The sequence below is a fragment of the Vulpes vulpes genome, chromosome X, assembly GCF_048418805.1.
Source record: "Vulpes vulpes isolate BD-2025 chromosome X, VulVul3, whole genome shotgun sequence".
Classification (NCBI taxonomy): domain Eukaryota; kingdom Metazoa; phylum Chordata; class Mammalia; order Carnivora; family Canidae; genus Vulpes; species Vulpes vulpes.
In genome coordinates this window covers 88,951,410-88,979,108 of record NC_132796.1, presented here as the reverse complement: position 1 = coordinate 88,979,108, position 27,699 = coordinate 88,951,410, and the positions used below count along the sequence as shown (strand labels likewise).

General features: G+C 49.8%; 3 protein-coding genes across 7 annotated transcripts in view; 1 reads left to right on the top strand and 2 right to left on the bottom strand.

Annotated features, from left to right (window-relative positions):
* LOC112934459 (uncharacterized) overlaps positions 1-2,437 on the bottom strand; it is an 84,515-nt gene extending 82,078 nt beyond the window's left edge. Inside the window, exon 1 of the mRNA XM_072743514.1 lies at positions 1,050-2,437. Within this exon, the coding sequence (XP_072599615.1) occupies positions 1,310-2,437 (1,128 nt within the window). The 3' untranslated portion in view covers positions 1,050-1,309. The remainder of the gene's footprint in view (positions 1-1,049) is intronic.
* LOC140596214 (uncharacterized) lies at positions 1,113-23,719 on the top strand. Of its 5 annotated transcripts, XM_072744186.1 has the most exons (5): positions 1,811-1,946; positions 7,700-7,769; positions 15,779-15,938; positions 16,049-16,243; positions 17,751-23,719. In XM_072744186.1, the coding sequence occupies exon 5, from the start codon at positions 21,026-21,028 to the stop codon at positions 21,761-21,763; it is 738 nt and encodes a 245-aa protein (XP_072600287.1). In that variant the 5' UTR covers positions 1,811-1,946; positions 7,700-7,769; positions 15,779-15,938; positions 16,049-16,243; positions 17,751-21,025; the 3' UTR covers positions 21,764-23,719. The 5 variants fall into 5 exon arrangements, with proteins under 5 accessions (XP_072600284.1, XP_072600285.1, XP_072600287.1 ...); XM_072744183.1 differs by lacking the exon at positions 1,811-1,946 and adding an exon at positions 1,113-1,212 and having other exon boundaries at positions 16,049-23,719; XM_072744184.1 differs by lacking the exon at positions 1,811-1,946 and adding an exon at positions 1,453-1,534 and having other exon boundaries at positions 16,049-23,719.
* On the bottom strand, positions 2,343-12,913 carry LOC140596213 (uncharacterized). The gene is made up of 3 exons (XM_072744182.1): positions 12,265-12,913; positions 9,753-9,798; positions 2,343-2,828 (listed from the first exon to the last, which is right to left on the bottom strand). Exons 1-3 carry the CDS (start codon positions 12,876-12,878, stop codon positions 2,514-2,516), a joined length of 975 nt encoding a protein of 324 aa, XP_072600283.1. The 5' UTR covers positions 12,879-12,913; the 3' UTR covers positions 2,343-2,513.
* Positions 23,720-27,699: the final 3,980 nt, after the last annotated feature.

The window sequence follows — 27,699 nt, the reverse complement described above, 5'->3', positions numbered from 1 at the left end:
AAAGTAAGTGTTGCACAGGATGCTTAGAAAAGGGAACCCTTCTGCAATGTTAATGGAAACATAAACGGATGCAGCTGCTGTGGGAAACAATGTGGACAATCCTCAAAAAACTAAAAACACATGTATCATGCAATACAGTAATTCTACTTCTGAGTATCCAAACAAAAACAAAAACACGAATATCGAAAAGATGTATTTACCCTTATGTTTATTCCAGCATTATCTACAATAGCAAAGATATAGAATCAACCTACACATCCACCCAAGGAAGACTGGATCAAAAAGATGTGGTATATAGACACAATGGAATATTTTACTCAGCCATACTGAAGAATGAAACCTTACCGTTACCGGTAACGAAGATAGACCCAGGAGGTACTATGCTATGCGATGTCAGAGAAATAAATAATACATGATTTTACTAATAAGTGGAATCTAAACAACAAAGCAACAAAAGAAAACCAGAAAGATAATCAAAAATGTAGAGAACAAACGAGGTTGCCAAAAGGGAGGGGGGGATGGGCAAAATAGCTGAAGAGAATTAAACAGTGCAAAATTCAAGTAGAAAATAAATACATCTCCCAAATGCAAAGTATTGCACAGGGAATATAATTAATGAAAAAATAATGACAGTCTATGTTAACAGATGGTTAACTACACGTCCATGGTGAGCAATTCCAAATACATATAATTGTCGAATCACTACGTCGTACATCTGAAATTATTAATATACTATTTTAAGTCAAGTAAATTTCAATTAAATTTTTATAGATAAAAACAAAGAACATAATACATATAAATTAAAATAAAATAACAAATTACATAAAAACAATGATACAATGGAAAATACATTGTAAAAGTAGAAAATAATAAACATAAATAATGGGGAAAATACACGATATAACGAAGTAAAATAAACAAAAATCAAAATTAACTCTAAAATTATAAAAAATAAATGATAAAATAAAAAAAAACAGGTTTCCCTCTATAATCTGACACTTAAATTGCACAAATAGAAGAAAAAGCACGAGATCAATCAAGATACATACCAGAAGTGGTTTCAAAAATTGCTATTTCCACGCAAGGATCGTGTAGTCATAGGTGGTGCCCCACTGGTCCTGAGAACACACCTCGAGAGGGAGATGCAGGATTGGGGCGAGGGCCCCACAGCTAAGGGCTGAGGCCAACCAGGTCTCTGCAGCGAGGAAGGAGGTGAGTCACGGCGCCGGCTACGCAGAAAGCCGGCGGCTTGGCCCGGCGGGGGGCGGGGGGGCGGAGGGGCGGGGGGCGGGGGTGCCTCGAAGGAAGGCTATGCTTCTCCCCTCCCGAGGCGAGACCCTGGAACCACGAGCGAGCGCAGGAGGGGGCCGCCCGGTCTCGGATCCGGGAGCTCCCGGACGCCTGGGCTCACAGAACCCGCGGCGGCACCACAGCCCAAACCTGGGGGACCGGGGGAGACATTTTGGGTGCACCGGCAAAACTCGTCCCCAGGGCTGGGGTCGTCCTGGCAACCAGAAGGGTGGTGTGTGCCAGTGTAAGTAACCCGGTCGGGCAACAGGTACACGGCCTGGGTTCCGCAGGAACCCCTCTCGCTCCCCAAGTCCGAGTGCACAAAAACCCGGGTCCTTTCTCCGCCGCGGGCTCGGAAGGACCGCCCGCAAGGACGACGGGCCGCGGCACCGATCTCGCGGAAAGCCGCCGGGCAGCCGGGAGCTGGCGACCGAGCGCCGCCGGGCCCCCCGCCCCCGGGGAGTGGGGGCGAGGGAGTGCGCAGAGCGCGGCGCTGGCCTTGACGGGGGGCTCGGCTCGCGTTCCCTTCGCGGACGCAGGCACCGCCCGCCCGCCGCCCGGAGGCTGGCGCCGCGTGTCCTGCACCGAGGGCGGGCACCGGCCGCCGCTCGCAGAGCACCGGCCGCGCGCGGGGCTGCCGCTTCTCCGAGAGCCCAGTGAGTAGCCCCTCAGAAGCTTCCCTTTCCCGCCCCCGGGGGGGCCTCGGCTCCTCACCGCGCCTGGGGCTCAGCCCCGCCGGGAAGCCCACCGCTCCCTCCCTGGAGGCCGCCGCCACCCGGGCTTGCAGGGCGCGGGCGCTGTGGTCCGGCTGCGGCGCGGCGGGGAGGAGGGGGAGCCGGGGCCCCGGGTGGGTCTTCGGGAGCCTGCGGGCGGGCCGTGGGCGCTTGGGGAACCTCACAGGTGGGCCCGGCCTCCAGGGACGCGGCCGCACGGACGCAGACCCCCTTGCCTTTCTGGATGAACGGCACCGGCCATCACACGGACTGACCCGGTCCCACACGCGAAATAAATACGCAGACAACTCATTCACAACTTTATTGAAGAGACAGAAAGAGACAGGGTCAGTGAATGTGCACTTCTCTTGAATACACCGAGCAGGCGGCAGGTAGCGCGCTGCTCTCGGTGGTGAGCTACACAGAATCCGCATGCGCTGCAAAGCGCATTTCCCGTGGGGAAAAAGCGGTCACGGAGGCCCTTTTCGGGGCAGAGGGCTTACAGCAGAACTAGGGATGGTAGGAAAGCCGGACCGGCCACGGGAGGGCCACGGGAGGGTAGCCGCACAGAGGGAGAGGTGGAGGAAGCCAGGGCAGAGGAGGCAAGAAGACCACAGGAAAGGATGGCACGAGCGGCTGAGGTGGCCCCAGCAGCAGTGGCTCCTGAAGAACCCATATGCGATTCGGCTCCTGAATGAGGATGCTATGGTAGGGTCCACCCAAGTTAATGATGATGGGGGGGGCCAGGGCCACGGGGGGCATGGTTCTGAACCTCACTGCCCTCTGGTGTCTCCTCCACTTGGCCCTCCTGTTCTTGAACCAAACCTAAAATCAGAGGGGGGGGGGGGAAGGATGGGTTTAGTACATTGAGCACTGAATGTCATACGGCACAGCAGCCCACTCTCTCTCTGCCCTGCACGGTGGAACCTGCACCGGGGAAGCTATTTCCTTCTCGCTAAAACATCCTAGGGAAGTTAGGGACACGGGCCTCCCTGCAGCTCACCCTGACACAGCAGCACCCACCACGCGCCAGGCCCTGGCTCAGCTCACTGCTCTGACTCTGCCCTCCCACCCTGCATGTTGCTCTTGCCCCCTGTTCTCAGCAGCAGGTGTAGCGGGGGAACCGCGCCCCGTGCCTGCTGCCGCTGTTCCACCTGGGATGTCTGTGCCCTCACAGCTGACCACCAGCTGTCCGAGTCACCCCTAGTCACCAGGCAGGTGTCACGCCGCTTGTGGGGGAAGCTCAGGGCCATTCAAAAGTCCTGCTGAGGGGAACAACGCCCACCTTCCACGTACAGAAAATCATCGATAGGGACGCGTTGGATCTTTCCACGACAGCTTTCCTTTAAGGATGGATGGCTAAAGGTTTCATCTCCCGAAACCTCTCCCTAGCTTGGAAAGACGGTGTTGTGAGCGAGGCTTGGGCACGGAGGGCCCAGGAGCCCGTGGCCTGTCTTGCTGGGACAGAAGGGAGCCGAGGCGCTGGACGCGACCTGAGTATTTTAGACGTTGGGGGCAGTGAATGTTTAGACTAACTAGGACCGGATTTAGTGAAATCCTTAAAATCGTTGCCCAGCCAACGGGCTGAGGGAGAAGAGGCACACCACTGTCGCTGCTGTCAGTTCTGCAGCCTGCAGCCCGGACGTACCCTGCTCCAGGCTCTCCTGGGCTCAGCACCCGGTCAGCTCACTCTGCTCTGGCTACAGTTCCAGCACCCTGGACAGGACCCCTGCTGCCTCGACCCCCTCGACTCAGCCGGGAGGGCCCCTTCCCACCCCTTATTCTTGTTTCTGTTTTTCGCTGAAGGATAATTGACATACAATATTGTATTCATCTCGGGTGTGCGACATACTGATTCCACAGTTCTCTATGTCACAAGATGGCTCGCCGCCATAAGTGGAGTCACCACCCTTCAAAGCCATACAAAAATGATTACAGTGTTACTGACTATATTCCTTACGTCATACTCTTCATCCCCGGGACTGACTTATTTTTTTAGCTGACCTTGGTACCTCCTAATCCGCCTCACTTATTTTGCTTGTCCCCCCCACCCTCAGCCCTCCTCTCTGGCAACCTCGATTTTGTCCTCTGTATTTGAGCCGGTATCTGCTTTGTTTGTTCATTTCTTTTGTTCTGATGATTCCACGTATAAGTGCAATCACATGGTATTCCTGGGGTTCCTCGGTGGCAGTTGAGCGTCTGCCTTCGGCTCAGGTCACGATCTCAGGGTCCTGGAGTGGAGCCCTGTGTAGGGCTCCCTGCTCACAGGGAACCTGCTTCTCCCTCTCCTCCCTGCTCATGCTCTCTCTCACTACTTATTATTTCTCTCTAATAAATAAATAAAATCCTTTAGAAAAGATCATACGGTATTCTTAAGACAAGAAGGTGACACTGACATTTTAGGAAGACCGTCAACCACCGTGTCGGTGAGGAGTCACAAAATGGCTCCTCTCTGACACCTGCCAACTGTGAACCCTACAAATGAAACCTGTGCTTTGGAGGCCACTGTCCTCTCTGCATCCTACTTAACAGAATTTCTTTGTATTTCATATTAGACATTCCCAATTTGCAAATGTCACTTGAGACCAGGGGCCTCTACTCTCTCCGTTGACTCATTTTCCCTCTGCCATCTTCCTGGTTGGTCTTCCTGCTGCATGAAAATGTAGTCTAACAACACCAGTGCTGTGAACCTCATCTTGGGGGATCCAAGTTCACCGGAGGCCAAATCTACATAAATGCAAAGTAGCCTATGTGACATAGTCACCGATACTAGTTCCATATTTCTAATACTGGATTCAGAAAACAACTCTCACTGCAGGTGGGGGACATCCGTTAAAATCGTCTTCACACAGGGACGCCTGGGTGGCTCAGCGGTTGAGTGTCTGTCTTTGGCTCAGGGCATCATCCCAGAGTTCCGGGATCGAGTCCCGCATCGGGCTCCCTGTGAGGCGCCTGCTTCTCCCTCTGCCTGTGTCTCTGCCTCTCTCTCTCTCTCTCTCTCAATGTTTAAAAAAAAATCGTCTTCACACAAACACACTCTATGATCTCAGTTGTATGTGGAATCTAAAAATGAAAAACCCAACCACTTCATAGAAAATCAGATCAGATTTGTGACCACTAGAAGGGGTGGGTGCAGAAACTGCCTTGAAGGTGGTCAAAAGGTAAAAACTTGTAGTTTTAAGAGAAATAAGGACTAGGACTAGGAAGTAACATGATGACTATACTGAGCCCTGCCTTATGGGATATAGGACAGTTTAGAGATTCAATTTCAAGACTTCTAGTCACAAAGAACAAACTGTTTGCTTTCCTTTTTTCTCTTTTTCCTTTTTAAATCTCTCTCTCTAGGACATGATGGATGGTAACTAAACTTACCATGGTAATCATTTCACAATATACGTAAGGCAGATCATTATGCTGTACACCTCAAATTTATACAAGGCTGTATGTAACGTGTCTTAATAAAACTGGGGAAAATTGGGCAGCCCCGGTGGCACAGCAGTTTAGTGCTACCCTCAGCCCGGGGTGTGATCCTGGAGACCTGGGATGGACTCCCACGTCGGGTTCCCTGCATGGAGCCTGCTTCTCCTTCTGCCTGTGTCTCTGTCTCTGTCTCTGTCTCTCTCTCTCTCTGTGTCTGTCGTGAATAAATAAATAAATAATCTTAAAAAAAAAAAAACTGGGGAAAACTTGTGCGAAAATCCATGCTGTAGAGTTTGCAAAGGGAAGAGGACATTAGGTGTTTTTCCTCATTTGTTTCTTGTGGGTCCTTTGCCCTTCAGAACCCCACTGAGAGAGCATTATGCAAGCCCATGGAGGGGAAAATCAACCCACCCCCACTTTTTTTAAATAAGATTTTATTTATTTACTAGTGAGAGACACACACACACACACAGAGAGGCAGAGACATAGGCAGAGGGAGAAGCAGGCTCCATGCAGGGAACCTGATTTGGGACTCGATCCCGTGACTCAGGATCACGCCCTGGGCCAAAGGCAGACGCTCAACCACTGAGCCACCCAGGCGTCCCCAACCCACCCACACTCAAGGGTGTCTGTCTTCTCTGAGCTTGCTTGGCCCGCTTGACAGAGCAGAGGGGCCTGGGCCTCCCCAGCCCTGGCCACGCCTGCTTCGCCGCAGCCCGGCCCCTTGCTCTCCGGGGCCTGCTTTGCTGGGCTGCCTGGGTGGCCTCCCCGTGTCCACTTCTGCAGCCCCTTTCCTTCACAGAAGTAGACCCTGTGCACGCGGCAGAGCTAACAAGCCCACCCTGAGTTTTCTTTTCCATTCTTTCCCTCTTATTGCTCTTTTTTCCCCCAAATTATCCTTTGATTCCACTTAGGCTTTCTGTGGTTTCAATCACCCCTTGATCCATCGAGCCACAAGTGAGCCGTCCCTGACTGAGCCAAGGACAAAGTCTTTCCAGTTGCCCCCGGCAGAACCCAGCCTGAGCTAAGAGCCAGTCCCCACTAGTGACCAATTCCACACAATCTCTTCCTAAAAGGACAAGCAAAGGACGATAAAAATCACAGGTGTCAGACATTCCCAAACGGAATCTTCACCAGTGCATTTGGTAGTTTCAGAAATTGGAACGTGAGTCACATCCAAGAGGCACAGGTCACGCCTTATGCTTCCACCTGTGTTAGGATGGCTTCCACCTGGTTAGACTGGCCTCCACCTTTGTTAGGTTGGTGGAACCCTGTTTGAAATAGTTGTTTCCGTTTCTTTTGTCTTTTAGACAGATTTCAAAGGTTGCACCGGGGCATCTCCACCATAATGCACAACCTACTGTCTAGCAGTGTTTTCAGGCTGACGCATCCAGGAGTTCCAGAAAATGAAGAAGTAGCCCTGCCACTCTCCACACCACTTTACCAAACCCTTCAAAGCAATAGCTCTAAAACTAAGTAAATGAAATTTAAAAGCTTTTAAATGCAATCTTCTTTCTTTCTTTCTTTCTTTCTTTCTTTCTTTCTTTCTTTTTTTTTTGAATTAAAAAGTGAAATTCCTGGGCAGCCCCAGTGGCTCAGTGGTTTAGCGCCGCCTTCGGCCCAGGGCGTGATCCTGGAGACCCAGGATCGAGTCCCACGTCAGGCTCCCTGCATGGAGCCTGCTTCTCCCTCTCTGCCTGTGTGTCTGTGCCCCTCTCTCTCTGTCTGTCAGGAATAAATCAATAAAATCTCTTTTAAAAAAAGTGAAATTCCCTTTACCTGAATCCTAGAGCAAGAAATCATACATATAAAACCACCACCACCACCACCACCACAACAACCAAATACAGCAGGAGTTCCGGGCACTTGCACAAAAAGCCTAAAAGCAGTAATAGTAAAAATAAATACATTTCTGAACTTTTAAAATAAAATGAAAAATAAAAGTAAGATTAAAACTAAATTACAGTAATTTTATAATTGAAAGATAACATTGCTTTCGTGTGACTCCTAGAACAAAAATATCATATATTAAAAGTGAACACCAATAGCAGGAGGCCTAGGCAGTTGTACTTTATGCTACACCCTCCCCATAAGTCTCAGCTTAACTGGACGTAAGGTTCTTGCTTCTCTGCTGTGTCATAGGTGTGACATCTTCCCCGAAGCCAATGCCCAAATATTTGTCAATTCACTCCTTATGCAAAGAGCTTATGCTTGTTTTCAGTAGATTAGTCTAATTAAACTCCTTGGTGCATTAATGTGAACGATTTCTACTTCAGACTCCATCTGGATGTGTCCCGACAATGAAGTGTCGCCTAAATGATAACCCGTTCAGAAGATGCGCTCTGTGTGAGTATGTGTGCTTTTGGGCATTGATTTCTTTATAGTTCTATAAAATACATATGTTTAAGTATATAGTATTATAAAATGTGCTCTATCTAAATATATTATCTATAGGGACACCTGGGTGGCTCAGTGGTTGAGCGTTTGTGCCTTCCGCTCAGGGCGTGACCCTGGACTCCCCGGGGTGGAGTCCCGCATCGGGCTCCCTGCGAGGAGCCTGCTTCTCTCTCTGCCTGCGTCTCTGCCTTCTTTTAAAATATATATTTACATATATATGTATATGTAAAATTATGTACAATATCTACTGGTGTCTCCAAGTTACCTGTAAGTAATTTATACATAAATATATATATGAACTCCATAAATATGCCACCATATTATACTGATCAAATAATACACGATGACTATATTCTAGAGAACCATTAATACCACATAATGATCTTACGATATCAACATATTGATGTGCTAATGAATAACATCAATTCATAGTACATGACCATTGATTCGTATTTTTTTTTAAGATTTTATTTATTTATTCATTCATGAGAGACACAGAGAGAGGCAGAGACATAGGCAGAGGGAGAAGCAGGCTCCATGCAGGGAGCCCGATGTGGGACTCGATCCCGGGTCTCCAGGATCACGGCCTGGGCCAAAGGCAGGCGCCAAACCGCCAAGCCACCCAGGGATCCCATTGATCCGTATGTGATCCGTAATTAATACAGTAAGGAACACGCTATTGGCTATATTATTATACAAGGATTATACGGCAATTCTATGTTACAGATGACTATCAATACGGGTGATAATTATATGAATTGTATATGACTTCTATAAATGTATTTTATGTTGGCTATAGCAATGATGCCCTATGGATATCTATGGTATTTGTCTGCTATAGGAGACACTCAGGAACTCCAATAAAAAAATATACGGGGAACAAAAAAAAAAAAGGAGATACTTAGGAAAAGAAAAGAATATGCTTTTGGTATCCTGCATATTTTTTACATGTACACTTAACATATCAAATACATATCCTGGAGTCCCGGGATCGAGTCCCGCGTAGGGCTCCCGGCATAGAGCCTGCTTCTCCTTCCTCCTGTGTCTATGCCTCTCTCTCTCTCTCTCTCTGTGTCTGTCATAAATAAATAAATAAATAAATAAATAAATCTTTTTAAAAATACATATTCTGTATTAGATAAATATATAGGCATACGTTCTACAAATTAAATGTATTTTATGTATTCTATAATTTATGTTACTACATTCCATATTTATAATATATATAAAGTATATGTTAGTATATAGATCTATATTGCTTACAAAAACAGCACATATACTGTATATGATCTATACTTGTGATTATCTTTCTATTTCTATTTATTTATTTAGTTAGTTTTTAAAGATGCTGTTTATTTATTCGTGAGAGACGCACAGAGAGAGAGGCAGAGACACAGGCACAGGGAGAAGCAGGCTCCATTCCGGGAGCCCCATGTGGGACTCGATCCGAGGACTCTGGGATCACACGCCCTGAGCCACAGGCAGACAGACGCTCAACCGCTGAGCCACCCAGGCGTCCCTATTTATACTACATTTAAAAATCTATATAAATATGTGTATTATTCGTCTAATTCAGTGACATCTAAAAGGATACATAGGTACAGTTAATACAAACGTATATGTAGATTTGTATATAAGCGATCCCCTACTATACTAATTTTTTCATTCCTTTTAGGATATGACATTCCCTCTGGAAGTGGGCAATTTCCAAAACCTGGGCTTTAGGTATCCCATGTTCCCCCCGCCCTCCGCCTTCCCCCAATCCCCCCCCTCCCGCCCCAGACCCAAAAGTTCAACACTCCCTTCCCAAATCTAGAAAAGGCAACAAAAACCCAGGAAGGTGAGAAGCTCTCTCTAGGACAACGGTGCCCAAGTCCTGATGCCGGTTTTAGAATGCCTCCCAGCCACCTTGTTTTTTTGAGGTTTACTGACCTGCACTCTGGCTTCAGACACATCCATGAATCTTGCAAGCTCCTGGCTGAGGGGAGAAAAATCACAAGTATTCAGTATGTGGAGTTGGGGGTGGTTTAAATAAAATACAGTGTATTTTGTTCCTCTCTTTAAAAAAAATTTTTTTTTTTTTCGGGAAATGTCAGTGGCATTTTTCTGAACCAGTCTCTACACTGGGAAAAGTCACACCATTTCAGGATTTACAGCGAGATTCAGTTGACAGAGAATTTCAGGAAAGCCAAGTCTCGCGGGTAAAGGAGGCACAGTCCCCAAGAACACACGATACTCTGATGCAGTGTCTTTTAGTGTTACCAACTTGAAAATGAATAAAAATGCCTGAGGAACTACCTCTATGGACTTTCAATCGTTGCTCTTACCCATTTTATGGGATTAAATTAGAGCCCTAAAACAAGGTGCCGCCCATCCATCTCCCTCTCTCTCTCTCTCTCTCTCTCTCTCTCTCTCTCCCTCCCTCCCTCTCTCAGCGATGATCAAGTTGGAGTACATTGCTGCTGGGTGCTAAGGGATGGCGCAAACCGCTGTTCATTCTTTGGTTGTGTTTAAAGTGTGGGTATCGGGATCCCTGGGTGGCGCAGCGGCTTGGCACCTGCCTTTGGCCCAGGGCACGATCCTGAAGACCCGGGATCGAATCCCATGTCAGGCTCCCGGTGCATGGAGCCTGCTTCTCCCTCTGCCTGTGTCTCTGCCTCTCTCTCTCTCTCTCTCTCTCTCTCTGTGACTATCATAAATAAAAATTAAAAATATATATATAAAAAAAAAAAGGAAAAGGAAGCCTCAAGCTAGCCATTACAGAACAGTGTGTGGGGGGGGGGTATGGTTTCTGCGGCCGTCCTCGGGGACAGGCGAGGGGGGGATTTAGTGATACCCACACTTTAAATGTTTTTTTTTAATTTGTTATTTATTTATGATAGTCACACACACACACACACACACACAGAGAGAGGCAGAGACACAGGCAGAGGGAGAAGCAGGCTCCATGCACCGGGAGCCTGACATGGGATTCGATCCCGGATCTCCAGGATCGCGCCCTGGGCCAAAGGCAGGCGCCAAACCGCTGCGCCACCCAGAGATCCCCGAGGCTTCCATTTCTGGGGCACTTTTCCCTCAAGCAAAATTTAATTTCTATTTAGATTTAATTTTTATTTTTTTTCAAAGATTTTACGTATTTATTTGAGAGACAGTGAGAGAGAGAGAGAGAGAGAGCAAGTGCACAGGAGCAGGGGCAGAGGAGAGGGAGAAGCAGACTCCCTGCCGAGCAGGGAGCCAGCCCCACTTGGGGTTCAATCCCAGGACTCTGGGATCCTGACCTCAGATGAAGAAGGCAGAAGCCTAACCCACGGAGCCACCCAGGCGCCCTCAGATTTTATTTTCAAAGAATCTCTACAGCCGGCGTGGAGCTCCAACTTCCCACCCCAAATCAAGAGTCACATTCTCTACTGACTGAGCCAGCCAGGCGCCCCCTTTTTCTTTTCTTTTCTTTCTTTCTTTCTTTTTTTTTTTTTTAATTTTAAGATTTTCAAAGACCCTTGAGCAAAATTTCAGGGCATGCAGAATATTCACTCATCCAGATAGTTTTTCAGCTGCAGTGTTTAAAAATGTACAACGCGGGCAGCCCGGGTGTGTCACCGGTTTAGCGCCTGCCTTCAGCCCAGGCTGTGATCCTGGAGACCGAGGATAGAGTCCCACGTCAGGCTTCCTGCGTGGAGCCTGCTTCTCCCTCTGCCTCTCTCTCTCTTTGTGTCTCTCATGAATAAATAAATAAAAATCTTTTTAAAATATGACATAGCTACTTAAAAAAATGTACAAGGCGGTGCAGGGGCCCTACGGTGGGCGTAGGGATTCCTTCAACCAAATAAGATTTTAGAAATCAGCGCAGAAATATTTGAGGACGAGAGGACTGATCAGGATTTTATTTATTTATTTATTCATTCATTCATTCGAGACACACACACACACACACACACACACACACACAGGGGGGGGGGCAGAGACACAGGCAGAGGGAGAAGCAGGCTCCATGCGGGGAGCCCACGTGGGACTCCATGCCGGGTCTCCAGGATCGTGCCCTGGGCGGAAGGCGGCGCCAAACCTCTGAGCCACCCGGGCTGCCCCATCAGGATTTTAAACCACCTTAGTAGGATCCTAAGCCGGTTGCGCCCTCCCCCCCTCGCCTCTCGCCCACGGTGTTCCGCGGGACTTGTTTATGTTACCAGCTGGTGGACGCGCTGGCGGGAGCACATGGGCTTAACTTCCGCCCTCGCCGCCCTGGCCCCGCCCACAGAGCCCTGGGCTCCCGACAACCGCCCAAGGCCGAGCCCAAGAGCCCAAGGCCGAGCCCGGAGCCCCGAGTGCCCAGCTGGCCCCCCGCCGCCTCGAGGCCGGTAGCTTAGACTTCAGCCTCGAGGAGAGAGACGGGTGATAACCGGTCCCAGGCCCTCCCCCTCCCCGGCGCCCCGCGGGGCAGCCGGCTTACCGCGTAGGCGCGCTGGGGTACTGGGTGCGCTGGAACACGCTCTCCAGCTCATGCAGCTGCACGCGGCTGAACACGATGCGCTGGCCCGCCTGCTGCCCGTTGCCCGGCAGGGGACACGCGACGGTGGCCTGGGGCGGCTGCCCTGGCACTGGGCCCTGGTCGCCGTGCCCCTGGGGGGTCCCGTCGCCCGCCGGCAGTGGAGATCCCGCGGCCTCGTCACCCATTGCCTCCTCGCCGTCGCGCTGGCCTTCACCGTCACCGTCGCGCTGGCCCTGACCGTCGTCACCGTCGCGCTGGCCCTGACCGTCGTCACCGTCGCGCTGGCCCTGACCGTCTTCACCGTCGCGCTGGCCCTGACCGTCACCGTCGCGCTGGCCCTGACCGTCACCCTCGCCGTCGCCGTCACCCTCGCCGTCACCGTCACCCTCGCCGTCAGCTTCCTCCATGACCTGGTCTGCTCCCCCGCCGTGGTCAGGTGTGAACTCGGCCGCCGCTCCCTCCTGGGTCAGCGACACGGCCACAGGCTGGGTTTCTGCAAAGGAGGAAATCCACACGGAGAGATCAGGGCATCGGAGCCTGGGCTGTGGGAGGCGGGAGGCAAGGGGCAGCAGCATCTGCGGGGCGTCGGGCCTGCTCCCCTCGCCCAGGGAACCTTCGTTTCTGGGGCTTGATGGGGGCACGTGTCCCAACCGGCACCGACCCTGCGGCTCTTCCCCGCCCTCGTCGACTCCCGGGCCGAGGAAGCCCATGACTTCGTCCCTGCGTCGGCTCAGAGGCTCCATAGCCCTCGCGCTGTTCCCTGCAGATCCCGCGCTGGGTCCTCCTGGATCCGTGGGTCGGGCGCAGAGAGGTGCCGTGCCGCCAGGCTCCCACGGAGCGGTCCTCGCGTTGTCAGGCTCCCCCGCTTCTGAGCAGAGGGCCTCTCTCTATCTATATACACCCCCTCCGGAGGGGGGCGGGGTGGGCTCGCCGAGGTGCGCATGCGGCTGGGCTTGGCACCCCCCGGGCGGTGCACTTGCAGGGAGAGCTCCGGTGGGGAGCACTTTCTTTGCCCAGTGCATCCGTCGGTCAATGCCTAGCGAGAGTCTTCTTGTAGCCTAGGACCGAGAGTCCTAGGTTGAGTCTTCTTCAAGTCCCAGCTTGGCTCATGCGCCCCAAATCTGGGTCGGCTGAGAGGCAGACCTCCCCCTAGCTCTGGAGCCCTTGCAGAAGAAGCGTTGGGAGAATGTCTCTTGGGCCGGCCCTGCGTATCCAGCGGCGGCGACTAGGCAGGGAATAGGCATCCGACGAATGTCACGGGCTCCGAGGTGCCACTTGGAGGTTTTTCTGTGAGGCGCCTCAAGTCAGAGCCCGCCAGACTCCCCCCCCCCCCCCCCCCCCCCCGCCCAGACTCCCGGGTACCCGAGAACAGAAGCTTGGACTCGGGTCTTCTGAGCGTGCCTGGTGCTCAGACGGGCACTATGCACAGAAAACCGAGCTTGCGCCTTGAGAATGTCCGGCGCCTCTAGAATTTGAGTAATGAAGCCCCGTCTCAGTACAGGGCTCCGAACCCGCACAGCGCTCAGGGCGTTCCTGGTCTGCTGGAACTGTACGAGCTCCGGCTTGGTTGCGTTTTTCCCAGGCCTTTGGCTCAAACCTTTGTTGCTCTCATTGCAACCATGGATCCTGAATCCCGTTTGGGCTCAGCATCTATGCCTCTGCCCAGATGCTCTAGACAAGCATGCATGTATGCCCCTTAGGGTGGGACCCTTGGGATCGGGGTGATGACCCACCCACTCTCTTGCCGCCATTTCTCCCCCACCCCTTTCCCTCCTCCCCTTAGTTTTTCTTCGTGTGTGTGTTTCAAAGATGTTATTTATATATTCATGAGAGACACAGAGAGAGAGGAGGCAGAGACACAGGCAGAGGGAGAAGCAGGCTCCGTGCAGGGAGCCCGACGTGGGACTCGATTCCGGGACCCCAGGATCGCGCCCCGGGGCCGTTGGCGGCGCTAAACCACTGAGCCACCGGGGCTGCCCCCAGAGCTGTTTTACAGATGCCCCAGCACTTTTGTTAATATCCTGAATTTTGAACATAGCTCCTAACAACGGGTCCTGTGCGGGACAACGGACTTGACTTACCCTACGTTTACCGCACAGCCTCACTCCTCCAACTCCATTTGAACTCCATCAGAAGCTGGGTGGCTCAGCGGTTTAGCGGCGCCTTCGGCCCAGGGCGTGATCCTGGAGACCCGGGATCGAGTCCCACATCGGGCTCCCTGCATGGAGTCTGCTTCTCCCTCTGCCTGTGTCTCTGCCTCTCTCTCTCCTCTCTGTGTTTATATTAAATAAATAAAAAATCTTTGAAAAAAAATTGAAATCAGAAGCTGCCTCATTTCTGTGGGCTCCTAAAACGCATCTCGGGCCCTAGGTGCCTCACTAACTGTGCCTAAGGGGATGGAAGCGCGCCCCTTGCCCCGTGCTCCTGCAGGAGGGGCAAGAAACTAACGACACAAGGTCTGTGGACCGATTCATTTTCAAAGAGGTGGTAAGGGATGGCAGTAGGACTGCCTCCTCCTGGCTCGCACCCAATGTTTCCTCCCCAGGTTGGCCCCTTGTTGGGTGCCACAGGCGCCCACCCCACCCCACGCCCCCTTGGCCCGACTGGACCCAAGGCACAGCTGTGGACTTGAGATCAGTTACTGCGTGAGAGACCTACAAGGGTTTTCCTCCTCTTTGTGTTCGACTACCTACGATATCCGTGGCAGGTTCTTTCCTGTCTCAGGGCGCCACGGAGTGTTCACTCCTGGGTGCTCTCCTTCAGGCACTCACGTGAGCCTTGCCATACATCGCCCTACCTGGGCATCGGTTGTGGGTAGCGTTTACTTATTAAAATGTTTGCTTAACCTTCTTCACACGTCGCACATTTTAAAACCGGAATGGAGCATCATCCTCAGCAAAAACAGCCACGAGTCATGGTTCCGTGGGCCGGCGTCATGGGAGGGGGCTCTGGAGCCATTCGGCTGCAACCTGCACCCCGGCTCGCTCACCCCTTGTTAGCTGGCTGACCTGTGGAGTTGCTTATTCTCACTTTACCCTGGTTTCCCCATCTGTAAAAGGATAGCAGCAACAACTACCTCACCAGGGTGTGGCCGAACTCACCGAGACGACAAAAATCACATATTCCCGGTGGCCATACCTTGCCGTCACACATTTCCGATTTCAGTCCATTTGTGTTTATTCATTAACGAGGGTCCGTGAGAGCAGCGAGGTGATGGTCACTCACTGGCAGATGGCAATGAGGACAGCACGCTATCCTGTGACTATCAGGTCTGTCTTTGCCCTACCTGTCTTTGGGGGTGGGGGGGAGACTTTCTGTTTTTCTGCTTTTTTTCAAGTCCTCTCCACACCCAGTGTGGGGCTGGGGCCCGTGACTCCAAGACCAAGAGTCGCCCGCTCCACCCGCTGAGCCACCAGGTCTCATTGTACCTCCGTAGGCTTCAGTCCATAAACCTCTTTGGCTGCTGTGTTTACAGGGCCCTCTGCCAGGCAGCGTGGGGAGCGTCTCTGGTCCAGACTCCTCCGCTGTGCATCGTGCCCCTCCCAGGCTGGGGAGAGACATCAGCCCACGTGAGAGAAAGAAGCAGAGACTGATGGGAGTCCCACCACCTCTAACTGGCTCTGTCTGTGCCCCAGGTAAATGAATCAGCTGACATCTCTATGCGTCCCATGCCGCCCCTCTGTAGCATGGGGCTCATGCTGGCCCCTGCTCTCCTGAGCTGTGCCATTTCCATTGATTCACACAGGGCCCACGGGGAGTGCTCAGACACCTGGAGCTGATGCTGGAGCTAAGAAGGGGTCAGGACCGTGTGGGGTCAGGCTGTACCTGGGCCCTCACCGTGATCGGAGGTGCGGGACGTGGAGCCTCGCCCCTGCTCCTGAGCAGCTGTGAGAGCCTGTGGAGCCAACCTAGCTGTGCTTGCTCATGCTGGTGACCTCCTGTGAGTGCCCACTGTGCCCCAGGGCCTGGCTCTCAATCCTACCACTGTCCCGAGGAGGGAAGGGGGTTTGGGTGGCTGGGGGCGGTGGAGGCCTCACTTTTTTCCTTAACCAAGGCAGCGAAGGCCTAGAGAGTGTCCGTGACTTTGACAAGGTGCAGAGCTTGGTGGAGGTGGGGCAGGATACAAACTTCTGAAGAGACTGTTCCTCGCAGCCACGGGTAGAAGCACATTGGGCTTTTGGGGAGCAGTGGGGGTTTCCCTTACACCTCAGAGGGAGTCCAAGTTCCGCAAATGCTAAGCAGGCCGTGCATGGAACCTCAGTGCAAGGGCGTAGTAGGAGCAGCCCCAGGAGGGAAGAAGCATACAGCTCATCTCAGGGGACCCAGACACAGCCAGGGTGGCTCTGGAGTGTGGCCTGGAGAGGAAGCTAGAGAGGTGTCTGCAGAGAACTCTGTAATACTGAGGGGCACGTAGAGTTTACATGTTAGGGGTGTGTGTGTGTGTGTGTGTGTGTGTGTGTGGGTGGGTGAATTCAAGGAGGGCGTTGGAACGTGTGTGTCTGGGATGATGGTTAAAGTGAGAGAGTTTTGGGCCCGGGGGAGCCCTGGCGGAAGCAGTGTTTTAGGATGAGTTTCTATCTTGCGATTCTCTCAGCTGGTTCTTGGTTCAGTTCCTTGCGGTTAGTGGGGGTGGGCTCCCAGGTCCAGAGCCAGAGTCCCTGCTTGGAGGCCACCGCTGTCCACCAGGTACATCGGAGGTCCCCTTGAGTTGGAATGTAAAATTCTGTGTGTGTAGTGGCATCTATCTAAGTCACGTGTGCACTTGCATGGGCTCGAGTGGAGACGGTGCCCCTCACCACCCGCTCCCACCTCAAGAAATCTTCTAGGGAAGACCAGGGAATTGAGGAAAGTAAGCAGGCTCTGGACTTGGAGCGCTTGCATCTGGTTTCAGGGCACAGTTTCACTCCTTCCGCTTTCCTGCTATCCGCTCACTGTGTGACACTGGCAGGCCTGACTGTCTCTCGCCGCCTTTTCCCCAACCGAAAATAGGGCAACTATTCCTACTACTACCGGTGTTCACTAAAATAATGATAATCACCTCACAGAATTCTTAGGAAGTATGGAAAGGTGGTTTCCCTTTCTCTCTCCTTTCTTCTCTCTTTTCTCTCTCCCCCTTCCCCTTCCTCCCTCCTTTCTTCCTTCCTCCATCATCTACTCCTGTCTTCTCCGTCCCTCCCTCCATTCTTTCCTTTTATCTTCCTCTCCTCTGCCCATACTTCTCTTCTGGCTGTGATCATTTAAAAGAAACTCAAGGGCAGGGCACCTGGCTGCCTCAGGCAGTTGGAGCATGGGACTCTCCATCTCCAGGTTGTGTGTTTGAGGCCCCTGTTGGCTGTCGAGATTACTTAACAGACAAAAGCAAAAACCAACCAAACAAACAAAAACAACCTTTAAAGAAATGAATGAAACTCAAGACAGTATGTCTTTTCATCTCTACACCTTTATAGTATGGAGTTTCCAAAAAACTTAGACACTTCGCCTCCATAACCACAGCGCAATCCGAGCCTCGAAATAGCAGCAACAATCTGTTGGAGGGATGCCTGGGTGGCTCAGCGGTTGAGCGTCTGCCTTTGGCCCAGGGCGTGATCCCGGGGTTCCGGGTTCGATCCCACGTCGGGCTTTCTGCATGGAGCCTGCCTCTGCCTCTGTCTGTGTCTCTGCCTCTCTCTCTCTCTCTCTCTCCTGTGTCTCTCACGAATATATAAATAAAATCTTTAAAAACAACAACAATCTGTTGGAATCATGGCCCAGGCGCCTACATTTAGAGTTTTCTGGTGGCCTAAAAAATAACTTTTTACGGGCGGTATTTTTAGAATTTAAGAGGCACCTGGGTGGCTCAGTCGGATAAGCGTCTGCCTTTGGCTCAAGTCATGATCTTGGGGTCCTATGGAACCAGTGGAGCTCCCCGCTCAGCAGGGAGCCTGCGTCTACCTCTCCCTCTGCAGCTCCCCCTGCTTATGCTTTCTCCCTCTCCTCTCCTCTCCTCTCCTCTCCTCTCCTCTCCTCTCCTCTCCTCTCCTGTCTCTCTGTCAAATAAATAAAATCTTTTTAAACATTTCTAGAACTGAAGCTTTATTGTGTCTGCATTGATAAAATACAGAAGTCTTGGGAGGCATCTGCACGTAGAATTCTAGCCTTCAGAGGGTGAGGGTGAAATCAGAGATAGCCCCAATTTAACTATTACTGCTGAGGATTGCAAGTGGTAATAAAGCACTGCAGATTTTGTGTTCCCTGCCCTATCTCAGGGCACCATGGACCCTTCAGGTTTGTTCCAGGGAGCTGTATCATTTGGCTGCTGAATCCCAGTCTGGAGGAGCCTGGTACTGCAGGTTCCTCTGCTATACTGCAGTGTTAAGAGTAAAATTCCATGGACTTTTTTCTTTAAATTATGTCTGTTACATTAGTGCATTATGACAAAATCACCACGGTTAGTGGCTCCATGTGGTGAATATATATATATACACACATACTTAAATATGTGTATGTATGTATGTATCTATCTATCTATAATGGAATATCATTTGGGCTTTAAAAATTAGGAAATGCCATTTATAAAAACTTGGATGAACCTGGAGGAAGTTATTTTGAATTATTAAATAAGCCAGACACAGAAAGACAACCTGCATGATCCCATTTATATGTAAAATCTAAAAGAATCCAACTCCTGGGGACCCCTGGGTGGCTCAGCGGTTGGGCGCCTGCCTTCGGCTCCGGGCGCGATCCTGGGGTCCCAGGATCAAGTCCCACGTCGGGCTCCCTGCGTGGAGCCTGCTTTTCACTCTGCCTGTGTCTCTGCCTCTCTCTCTCTCTCTCTCTCTCTCTCTCTGTGTGTGTGTGTGTGTCATTCATGAATAAGGAAATAAAATATTTAAAGAAAAATAAATAAAAGAATTCAACTCCTAGAAGCAGAGCGCGGAATGGTGGTTTTAGGAGTTGGGGTTTAGGGAAAACGTGGAGATGTTGGACCAAGGGCACCAAATTTCAATTATGCAACATTAATACGCTCTGGAGATTGAATGTACAGCATGGTGATTTCGTTAATAACATGGTCTTGATACTTGAGATTCACTAAGAGAGTGGATCTTAAGTGTTGTTACCAGAAATAAAAGGCAACCAGGGAGGTGATAGATATGTTAATTCCCTTTATTTTGGCAATCTTTTCACCATGTATACATACATCAAAATATCAAGTTGTAACCTTAAATATTTGAAATTTTAATTTTTCTTTTATACCTCAATAAAGCTGAAAAAATTTTTTTTCTTTTTCTTTTTAAGATTTCATTTATTTATTCATGACAGACACAGAGAGAGAGAGAGAGGCAGAGACACATGCAGAGGGAGAAGCAGACTCCATGCAGGGAGCCCGATGTGGGACTCAATCCCGGAACTCCAGGATCACACCCTGGGCTGAAGGCAGGAGCTAAACCGCTGAGCCACCCAGGGATCCCCTGAAAAAAATTAAAATAGACCCAAATAGAGGAGAGGGGAGGAGCTGATAAATAACACCAGGTGAAGGAGGACATTTAAAAGAACATCGAGGGCGCCTGGGTGGCTCAGTGGTTGAGCTTCTTGGGATCCAGTCCACCTTGGCCTCCACCCCCACCCCCACCACCCCCACCACCCCCACCACCCCTCCCCAGTCTGCTTTTCCCTCTGCCTATGTCTCTACCTCTCTCCGTGTGTGTGTGTGTGTGTGTGTGTCCTGAATAAAATCGTTTTGAACATAAAAGAACACCTACAGCAATAATAATAGGAAAAATAGCTAACCATCATTAGAGGAACAATAGCTAAGTTTATAGAGCGCTTAGGAAGGTCTTTTGTTCTACTCTGCTGCTTTAACTCTCCACCCTCCCCAACTCACAACAAAGAATTCGCATTCACAAATCGTGTTATTATCTCAAGCCAGAGATGTTTGTTCATCATCCCATAAGCAGTGGTCGAGTGCCTCCTTAGTGCCAGGCACTTGGAGTTCTGTGATGAATAAAACAGAGCTCCTAGAGTACACATGTCATGATGGGCAACTGAATCATGTATAGAATTGTTGAATCACTATATCCTACACTTGAAACTAATAGAACATTGTATGTTAACTATACTGGAATTAAAATAAAAAACTTTTAAAAAATAGGACTCCTTAAAGCTCCATGAGCTTTAATCTAGTGGCAAAAAATAATTATATATATAATTATATATGTGTGTGTATCACACACATACTCTGGAAAGATAACATAGAACAAGTAAATTCCTAATGTGGAGGGGATCTGGCTGCAGCATCTGTCACCCCACTGATCACCAGGGTTGATTTGCCTGATCTGGCTGGAAAAAAAAAAGGAAGGAAGGAAGGAAGGAAGGAAGGAAGAGAGAGAGAGAGGGAAAGAAAGAAAGAAAGAAAGAAAGAAAGAAAGAAAGAAAGAAAGAAAGAAAGAAAAAGAAAGAAAGAAGAGAAAGAAAGAAAGAAAGAAAGAAAGAAAGAAAGAAAGAAAGAAGGAAAGAAAGAAAGAAAATTAAAATTAGAATAAGTAAATTCTAGTAGGTGGGAGCTGCCTGGCCGTGTCTGCTCCAATTCCGGAGGTGGCAGGTCCCTTACGAAGGGACTTGAGTAAGAGTGAGGATCTAAGGATCTAGGGATTTATAAGGGCTTGTCCTAGATGGATTGAAGACGAGGAGGAAACTGAGTGCAAGGCAGGCAGAAAACGCCCAAATAGGATCATTCCAGAGCGGGATGAATGGTGAAGGGGCCTCTGAAGGCAGGCGGGCTCTTCCGGGCCACGATGCCTGCCCTCTCTCCTCGCCCCCGAGGCCAGGCCCTGCCGTCGCCCCCAACTCGCAGGCGCGCGCGGGTACCGGGGCCCGGCCGAGGCGAGGGCGTGCCCCGCGGTGCGCAGGGCGGGCCCTGGAGAGCGAGGCCGCGGACGGATCGGCAGGACCGGTGTGGGGAGCCTGGGGCGAGGCCGCCCCACCGACGGCTCAGCTGCGCGGGGGACAGCAGCGGGCCCGCGGGGACCCGGCGGACCCGCTGCGCTCCGCGCTCTTAGAGCAAATGCGACGCTGCCGCTCGGAGTCCCGAGTCCGGAGTCCGAAGCCTCGGGCTCGGGGCGGTGAAAAGCGGCCACTGGAGCCGCTGTTGCCGCGAGCGGTGCCCTGGCTTCCAGGCTTCGATGCCACGGATCTGCCCACCGCAGAGACTTGGGACCAGCGCCGCAAAGTCCACAGGCCCTTAGGGCGGGCCCCTGCCCTGACGGGAGCCGCTGTGTGCATCCCCGCAAATGCGCCACGGAGCCAACGAGATCCCTGCATCCCTCCGGATGCTCAGGAGCCTCTTGGAGTCTACGCTGAACAGGACACCGCGTCTTTTCTCAGCCAGCTGCCCGAAATGACGGAAGGGAAGGGCGATGGGCCACAAGACACTTCACAGAGAGCCAGTTGGACAGGACAGTCAATTCATCAGCTTTTGCATTAAGGTGTGTGCGTGCGTGTATCACATGTTCCATAATATAGGGTGCGTGCTCCGTCGTGTATAGATGCGTGTGTGTGTGTGTATATATATGTATATACGCATGTAATATACGAATGGCTCAAGTTGAAGTCCAAGTTTTTTTTAAAAGGTTTATTATTATTATTATTATTATTATTATTATTATTACTAATTAACGAGCGACACACACACAGAGGCAGAGACACAGGCAGAGGAGGAGCAGGCTCCGTGCAGGGAGCCCCACATGGGACTCCATCCCGGGTGTCCGGGATCACGCCCCGGGCTGCAGGCGGCGCTAAACCGCTGAGCCACCGGGGCTGCCCGCAAGTTTCTTAATCTCTTCTGAATTCAAAGAAAACTCTCTCGGGGCGCCTGGGTGGCTCACTGGTTGAGCATCTATCTGCCTGTGGCTCCGGACATGATCCCCAGTTCTGGGGATCGAGTCCGCATCGGGTTCCCTGTGGGGAGCCTGCTTCTCCCTCTGCCTGTGTCTCTGCCTCTCTCTGTGTGTGCCTTTCATGAATGAATGAATAAAATCTTTAAAAAAAAGAAAAAAGAAAAATCTGAACGGAATGGGGAAAAATTACCAAGTATTGAAAATATTTTCTATGGAAATGGCAGTATGTTTACATTACAGTTGCATTATTTAGTAGAAAAATACAGGAGGCTGAATTACATTTTTTAAAATATTGTATTTATTTACTTGACAGAGACTATGAGAGAGAGAGAGAGAGACAGAGAGAGCATAAGCGTGGGAGTGGCAGAGAGAGGGAGAGGGAGAAGCAGGCTCCCTGCTGATCAGAGAGCCCAATGTGGCAATCCATCCCAGGACCCCAGGATCATGACCTGAGTGGAGGGCAGATGCTTAACCGCCTGAGGCACTCAGGCGCCCTGAATTGCAGCTTCGAAAAGATTTTATTTATTTACTTGAGAGACAGAGTGCACAAGCCGGGGGCAGAGGGGCAGAGGGAGAGGGAGAAGCGGGCTCCCCACTGAGCAGGGAGCCCAATGTGGGGCTCCATCCCAGGCCCCTGAGATTATTTGACCCAAACCAAAGGCAGGCAATCAACCAGTTGAGCCTCCCAGGTGGTCCTTTTTTTTTAAGATACTTGAGAACATCTTAATTACAGATAAACAACAATATATTTTTCAATAAGAATGTCCCATGCAGAGGATCCCTGGGTGGCTCAGCAGTTAGGCGCCTGCCTTGGGCCCAGGGGGTGATCCTAGAGTCCCGGGATCGAGTCCCATGTCAGGCTCCTTGCATGGGGCCTGCCTTCTGCCTGTGTCTCTGCCTCTCCCCCACTCTCTCTCTCTGTGCATCTCTCATGAATAAATGAACAAAATCTTTAAAAAAAAAAAAAAAAGAATGTTCTATGCAATTTTTGGGATATACTTCTATGAAAAGATTATTTGTTGCTTATTTGAAATTCACATATAAGGGAACGTTCTGCACCTTATCTGCGAATGGAAGTTTACTTCTGGATCTTGAAAATCAACAAGATTAAAATATTGAGGGCAGCCCAGGTGGCTCAGCGGTTTAGCGCCATCCTGGCCCCAGGGCGTGATCCTGGAGACCCGGGATCGAGTCCCACGTCGGGCTTCCTGCGTGGAGCCTGCTTCTCTCTCTATGCTTGTGTCTCTGCCCCCCCCCCTCTCTCTCTCTCTCTGTGTCTCTCATGAATATATAAATAAAATATTTTTTGATTAAAATATTGATGCATTTAGGGGCACCTGGGTGGCTCAGTGGGTTAACCGTCTGCCTTTGGCTCAGGTTATGATCTCAGAGTCCTGAGACTGAGCTCCACGTTGGGCTCTGTGCTTGGCGGGATGTCACCTCCCTCTCCCTCTGTGTGCACATGCGCGCTCTCTCTGTCTCTCTCTCTCTCTCTCAAATAAATAAGAAATCTTCTTAAAAATAAAATATTGATACATTTAAAATCTTTTGAATTTCTGTTCTTTCATTCTTTCATATAATACCTTTAGTCATAAATGATAATTGGCATTATGAAATTTCAGGGAATTCATAGAGGTCCAAAGCGGAAAGATCAAATCTACTCACAGCTCAGGAAGAAAAAATACTCTTGGTATTGGTGATATTCAATCTTGCTTGATATCCTCAAGGCTATTCCTACACACACAAGGATAAAGAAGAGGGGTGAATGGATGCATGTATGTATAGAGAGAATCTAATAAGGCTGGAATCATGCTGTATGTGCTTTAAAAAATAAAAAAGTATTACAGTTAAATTTTACTGCACTTAGTAGAAGAAAAAGAAACCTAGGAGACTGAAAAAACTGCTGAACTTCAGGAAATTGTTTCCTGACCAACAAGAGATATTAGTTTCCTAAAATCCCCCTTTTCTTCTCCAGAGAAAGCTGAACTTCCCAATCTGTTACCTTGTCTCCGAGGCATAATATTTTCTTAAGACTCTCCCCAAGATGCCCACTTATCATTAAGAACAGCTACAAAATGTTCCAGCAAGTATGATCAGGTCCTGTGGGGTCTGATTCATCACCAGAGGGCCTCCTGTCCTGGACACTCAGATGTCTTCGTCCTCAGTGCTCAGAAATTTGAGATCAAAACTAGGTGAGTGAAAAATAAATAATAAAATTAAAAAAAAAAAAAAAGAACGAGGCAAGTGGCGTGAGAACCAAAGAAACTCAGAGAGAGGGACGCCTGGGTGGCTCAGCGGTTGAGCATCTATCTGCCTCCGGCTCAGGGCGTCATCCCCCGGGTCTGGGATTGAGTCTCGCATCGGGGTCCTTGGGGGGAGCCTGCTTCTCCCTCTGCCTGTGTCTCTGCCCCCCCCCCCTCTCTCTCTCTCTGTGTCTCATGAATAAATTAATAAATAAAATCTTTAAAGAAAATAAAGAAACTCACAGAGGGGGACACAGAAGGGAGAGAACAAAGCATGTACGAGAGCAGGGCTTATAAACAGAAGTAGGAGGGTAGAATAATGGTATCCTAGGATGGTTAGTTTTCGGAGGTTCTTTTTTTTTTCTTTTTAAGATTTTTATTTATTTACTGTATTTATTTTTTTTATCCCTTAAAGATTTTATTTATTTATGAAAGGCACGGAGAGAGAGAGAGAGAGAGAGAGAGAGAGAAAGAGAGAGAGAGAGAGAGAGAGAGAGAGGCAGAGGGAGAAGCAGGCTCCGTGCAGGGAGTCCGACGTGGGGCTCGATCCCGGGGTCCCCAGGATCAGGCCCTGGGCTGAAGACAGGCGCTAAACCGCTGAGCCACCCAAGGTGCCCTTTTTATTTACTTTAAAGAGAGCAAGAGCACAAGCGGAGGGAGCGGCAGAGGGAGAGGGAGAGAGAGAATTTCAAGCAGACTCTGCTGATTAAAGAGCCTGACTTGGGGCTCCATCTCATGACCCCGAGATCCTGACCTGAGCCAAAACCAAGAGTCAGATGTAACCGACTGAGCCACCCGGGCACCCCAGGTGTTGGTTGGTTGGTTGGTTGGTTGGTTTCTTTCTTTCTTTCTGACTTTCTTGATGACGTTCTTCTGCTCCAGACAATGAAAATTGTTTAAGGTTAGCTTATCCTGCAAAGGTTGCAACCTGGCAGCTGCAGCCTGAATCTAGTCCACAGACCTCTTTTAGATAGCTGGCACACTTTTCAATAAGACCTATTTCAGTTAGTTACAACAGTTAAAGAAATGGAAGGTTTCATATAGACGTTTGGAGTTGGGGCCAATCTTGAAAAAAACCCGGAAAATCTGGCCGTCTTGGCCCAACATTCCCCTGCAGCACAGTGAGCTGGGACTGAGTACAGGCCGTCCCCTTTGAAAGAGATGTGTTCTTCCTCAGTTTGCCCGTCTCCACTCTCCTTGCTGTTATGTTACCTGCCTTCATCGGCATTTGAGTTGGTAACTCCAGCCATTAAAGAACATGTTGTTTAGAGGCGCCTGGGTGGCTCAGTTGAACTGTCGAGCATCCGACTCTTGGTTTTGGCTCCGGTCATGATCTCAGGATCGTGAGATTGGGCTCGGAGCTCAGCGCACAGTCTGCTTGGGATTTTCTCTCTCCCTCTCCTCTGCCCCTCCTTCCACTCATGTTCTCTTTCTCTCGCTCTCTCTCTCTCTCTCTCTCAAATGAATAAATAAATCTTTGAAAATTTTAAAAACAAAACAGAACATGTTTTTTTAGGGGTGCCTGGCTGGCTCAGTCAGAAAAGCATGGGACTCTTTGATATCAGGGTTGTGAGTTCAAGCCCCACGTTGGCTGGAGAGAACACTTAAGTAAATAAAACTTAAAAAAAAAAAAAAAAAAAAAACAGCCCCAAAGCATGTTTTTCATTACGTGAAATGTCAGGCATACATAAAAGCAGAGAGAATCCCAACCTTATGTATTCATCTCTCAGTTTCAACAATTATTCAGAACCAGCCTTGTTTCATCAATACCCTCACCAATTCAACACACTTGCATATGCCCCTGGATTATTTTGATGCAAATCAAGACATCACATAGTTTTCATCTGGAGATTTTCCAGTGTCTCTAAAAGAACGAGAATGTGTAATTTCTAATCATGCCTCTTTCCGTTATGCCACGTATGCCATAGGTTATACTGTGGTGAGAGGATATTTTATGCAATAATAGTAGTGAATTCTTTTGAAGATTTTTATTTATTGGGACGCCTGGGTGGCTCAGCGGTTAGGTGTCTGCCTTCATGCTCAGGCCGTGATCCCGGAGTCCTGGGATCGAGTCCCGCATCGGGCTCCCTGCATGGAGTCTGCTTCTCCCTCTGCCTCGCTTTCTGTGTCTCTCGTGCATAAATAAATAAATGAGAGAGAGGCAGAGACATAGGCAGAGGGAGAAGCAGACAACCTGCGGGGAGCCAGATGTGGGAATTGATTCCAGGTCCCCAGGACCACGACCTGAGCTAAAGGCAGATGCTCAACCACTGAGCCACCCAGGTGCTCCTAAAAATAAAATCTTAAAAAAAAAAAAAAAGAAAAAAGTTATTTTCCAAACATGGCTAATTATTTCTCACCAAATAGGTTTTTTTTTTTTTTTTCAGATAGATTAGCCTGGGTGCTGTCTTCAGTCACTTGCATGCATCTTGCAAGCTCCTTTCTGAGGTTGAGCAACCCACAAATATTCAGTATTTGGAGCTAGAGGAAATGAAATTCATCATCTTCAGTTCATGCATGCTTTTCAATACCTATTCCCAGTGGGGTACCTGGGTGGCTCAGTCAGTTGAGCCTCTGACTCCTGATTTCAGCTCAGGTCATGATCTCAGGGTTGTGACATCAAGCCCTGCATCCGGCTCAGGGTGGAGTCCGCTTGAGATTCTTTTCATTTGTCCCTCCCTCTGCTCTCTCGCTCTCTGGCTCTCTCACTCTCTCTCAAATAAATAAATAAATCTTTAAAATAAATAAATAAATGATTACCTATTCCAGGGGCACCTAGCTGGCTGTCGGTAGAGCATGTGACTCTCGATCTCGGGGTTGGTGAGCTTGAGCTCCGTGTTGTGGGGTTGAGTTTACTTTTAAATACATATGTACAGGGCAGCCCCGGTGGCTTAGCGCAGCCTTCTGCCCAGGGCCTGATCCTGAGGTCACGGGATCGAGTCGCACATCGGGCTCCCTGCGTGGAGTCGGCTTTTCTCCTTCTGCCTGTGTCTCTGCCTCTCTCTCTGTCTCTGTGTCTCTCATGAATAAATAAATAAAATCTAAAAAAAAAAAAAAAGAAGGAAAACCCTTTAAAAAAATACAGAGGGGATCCCTGGGTGGCGCAGCGGTTTGGTGCCTGCCTTTGGCCTAGGGCGCGATCCTGGAGACCCGGGATCGAATCCCACATTGGGCTCCCGGTGCACGGAGCCTGCTTCTCCCTCTGCCTGTGTTTCTGCCTCTCTCTCTCTCTCTTTGACTATCATAAATAAATAAAAATTAAAAAAAAATTTAAAAAGTAC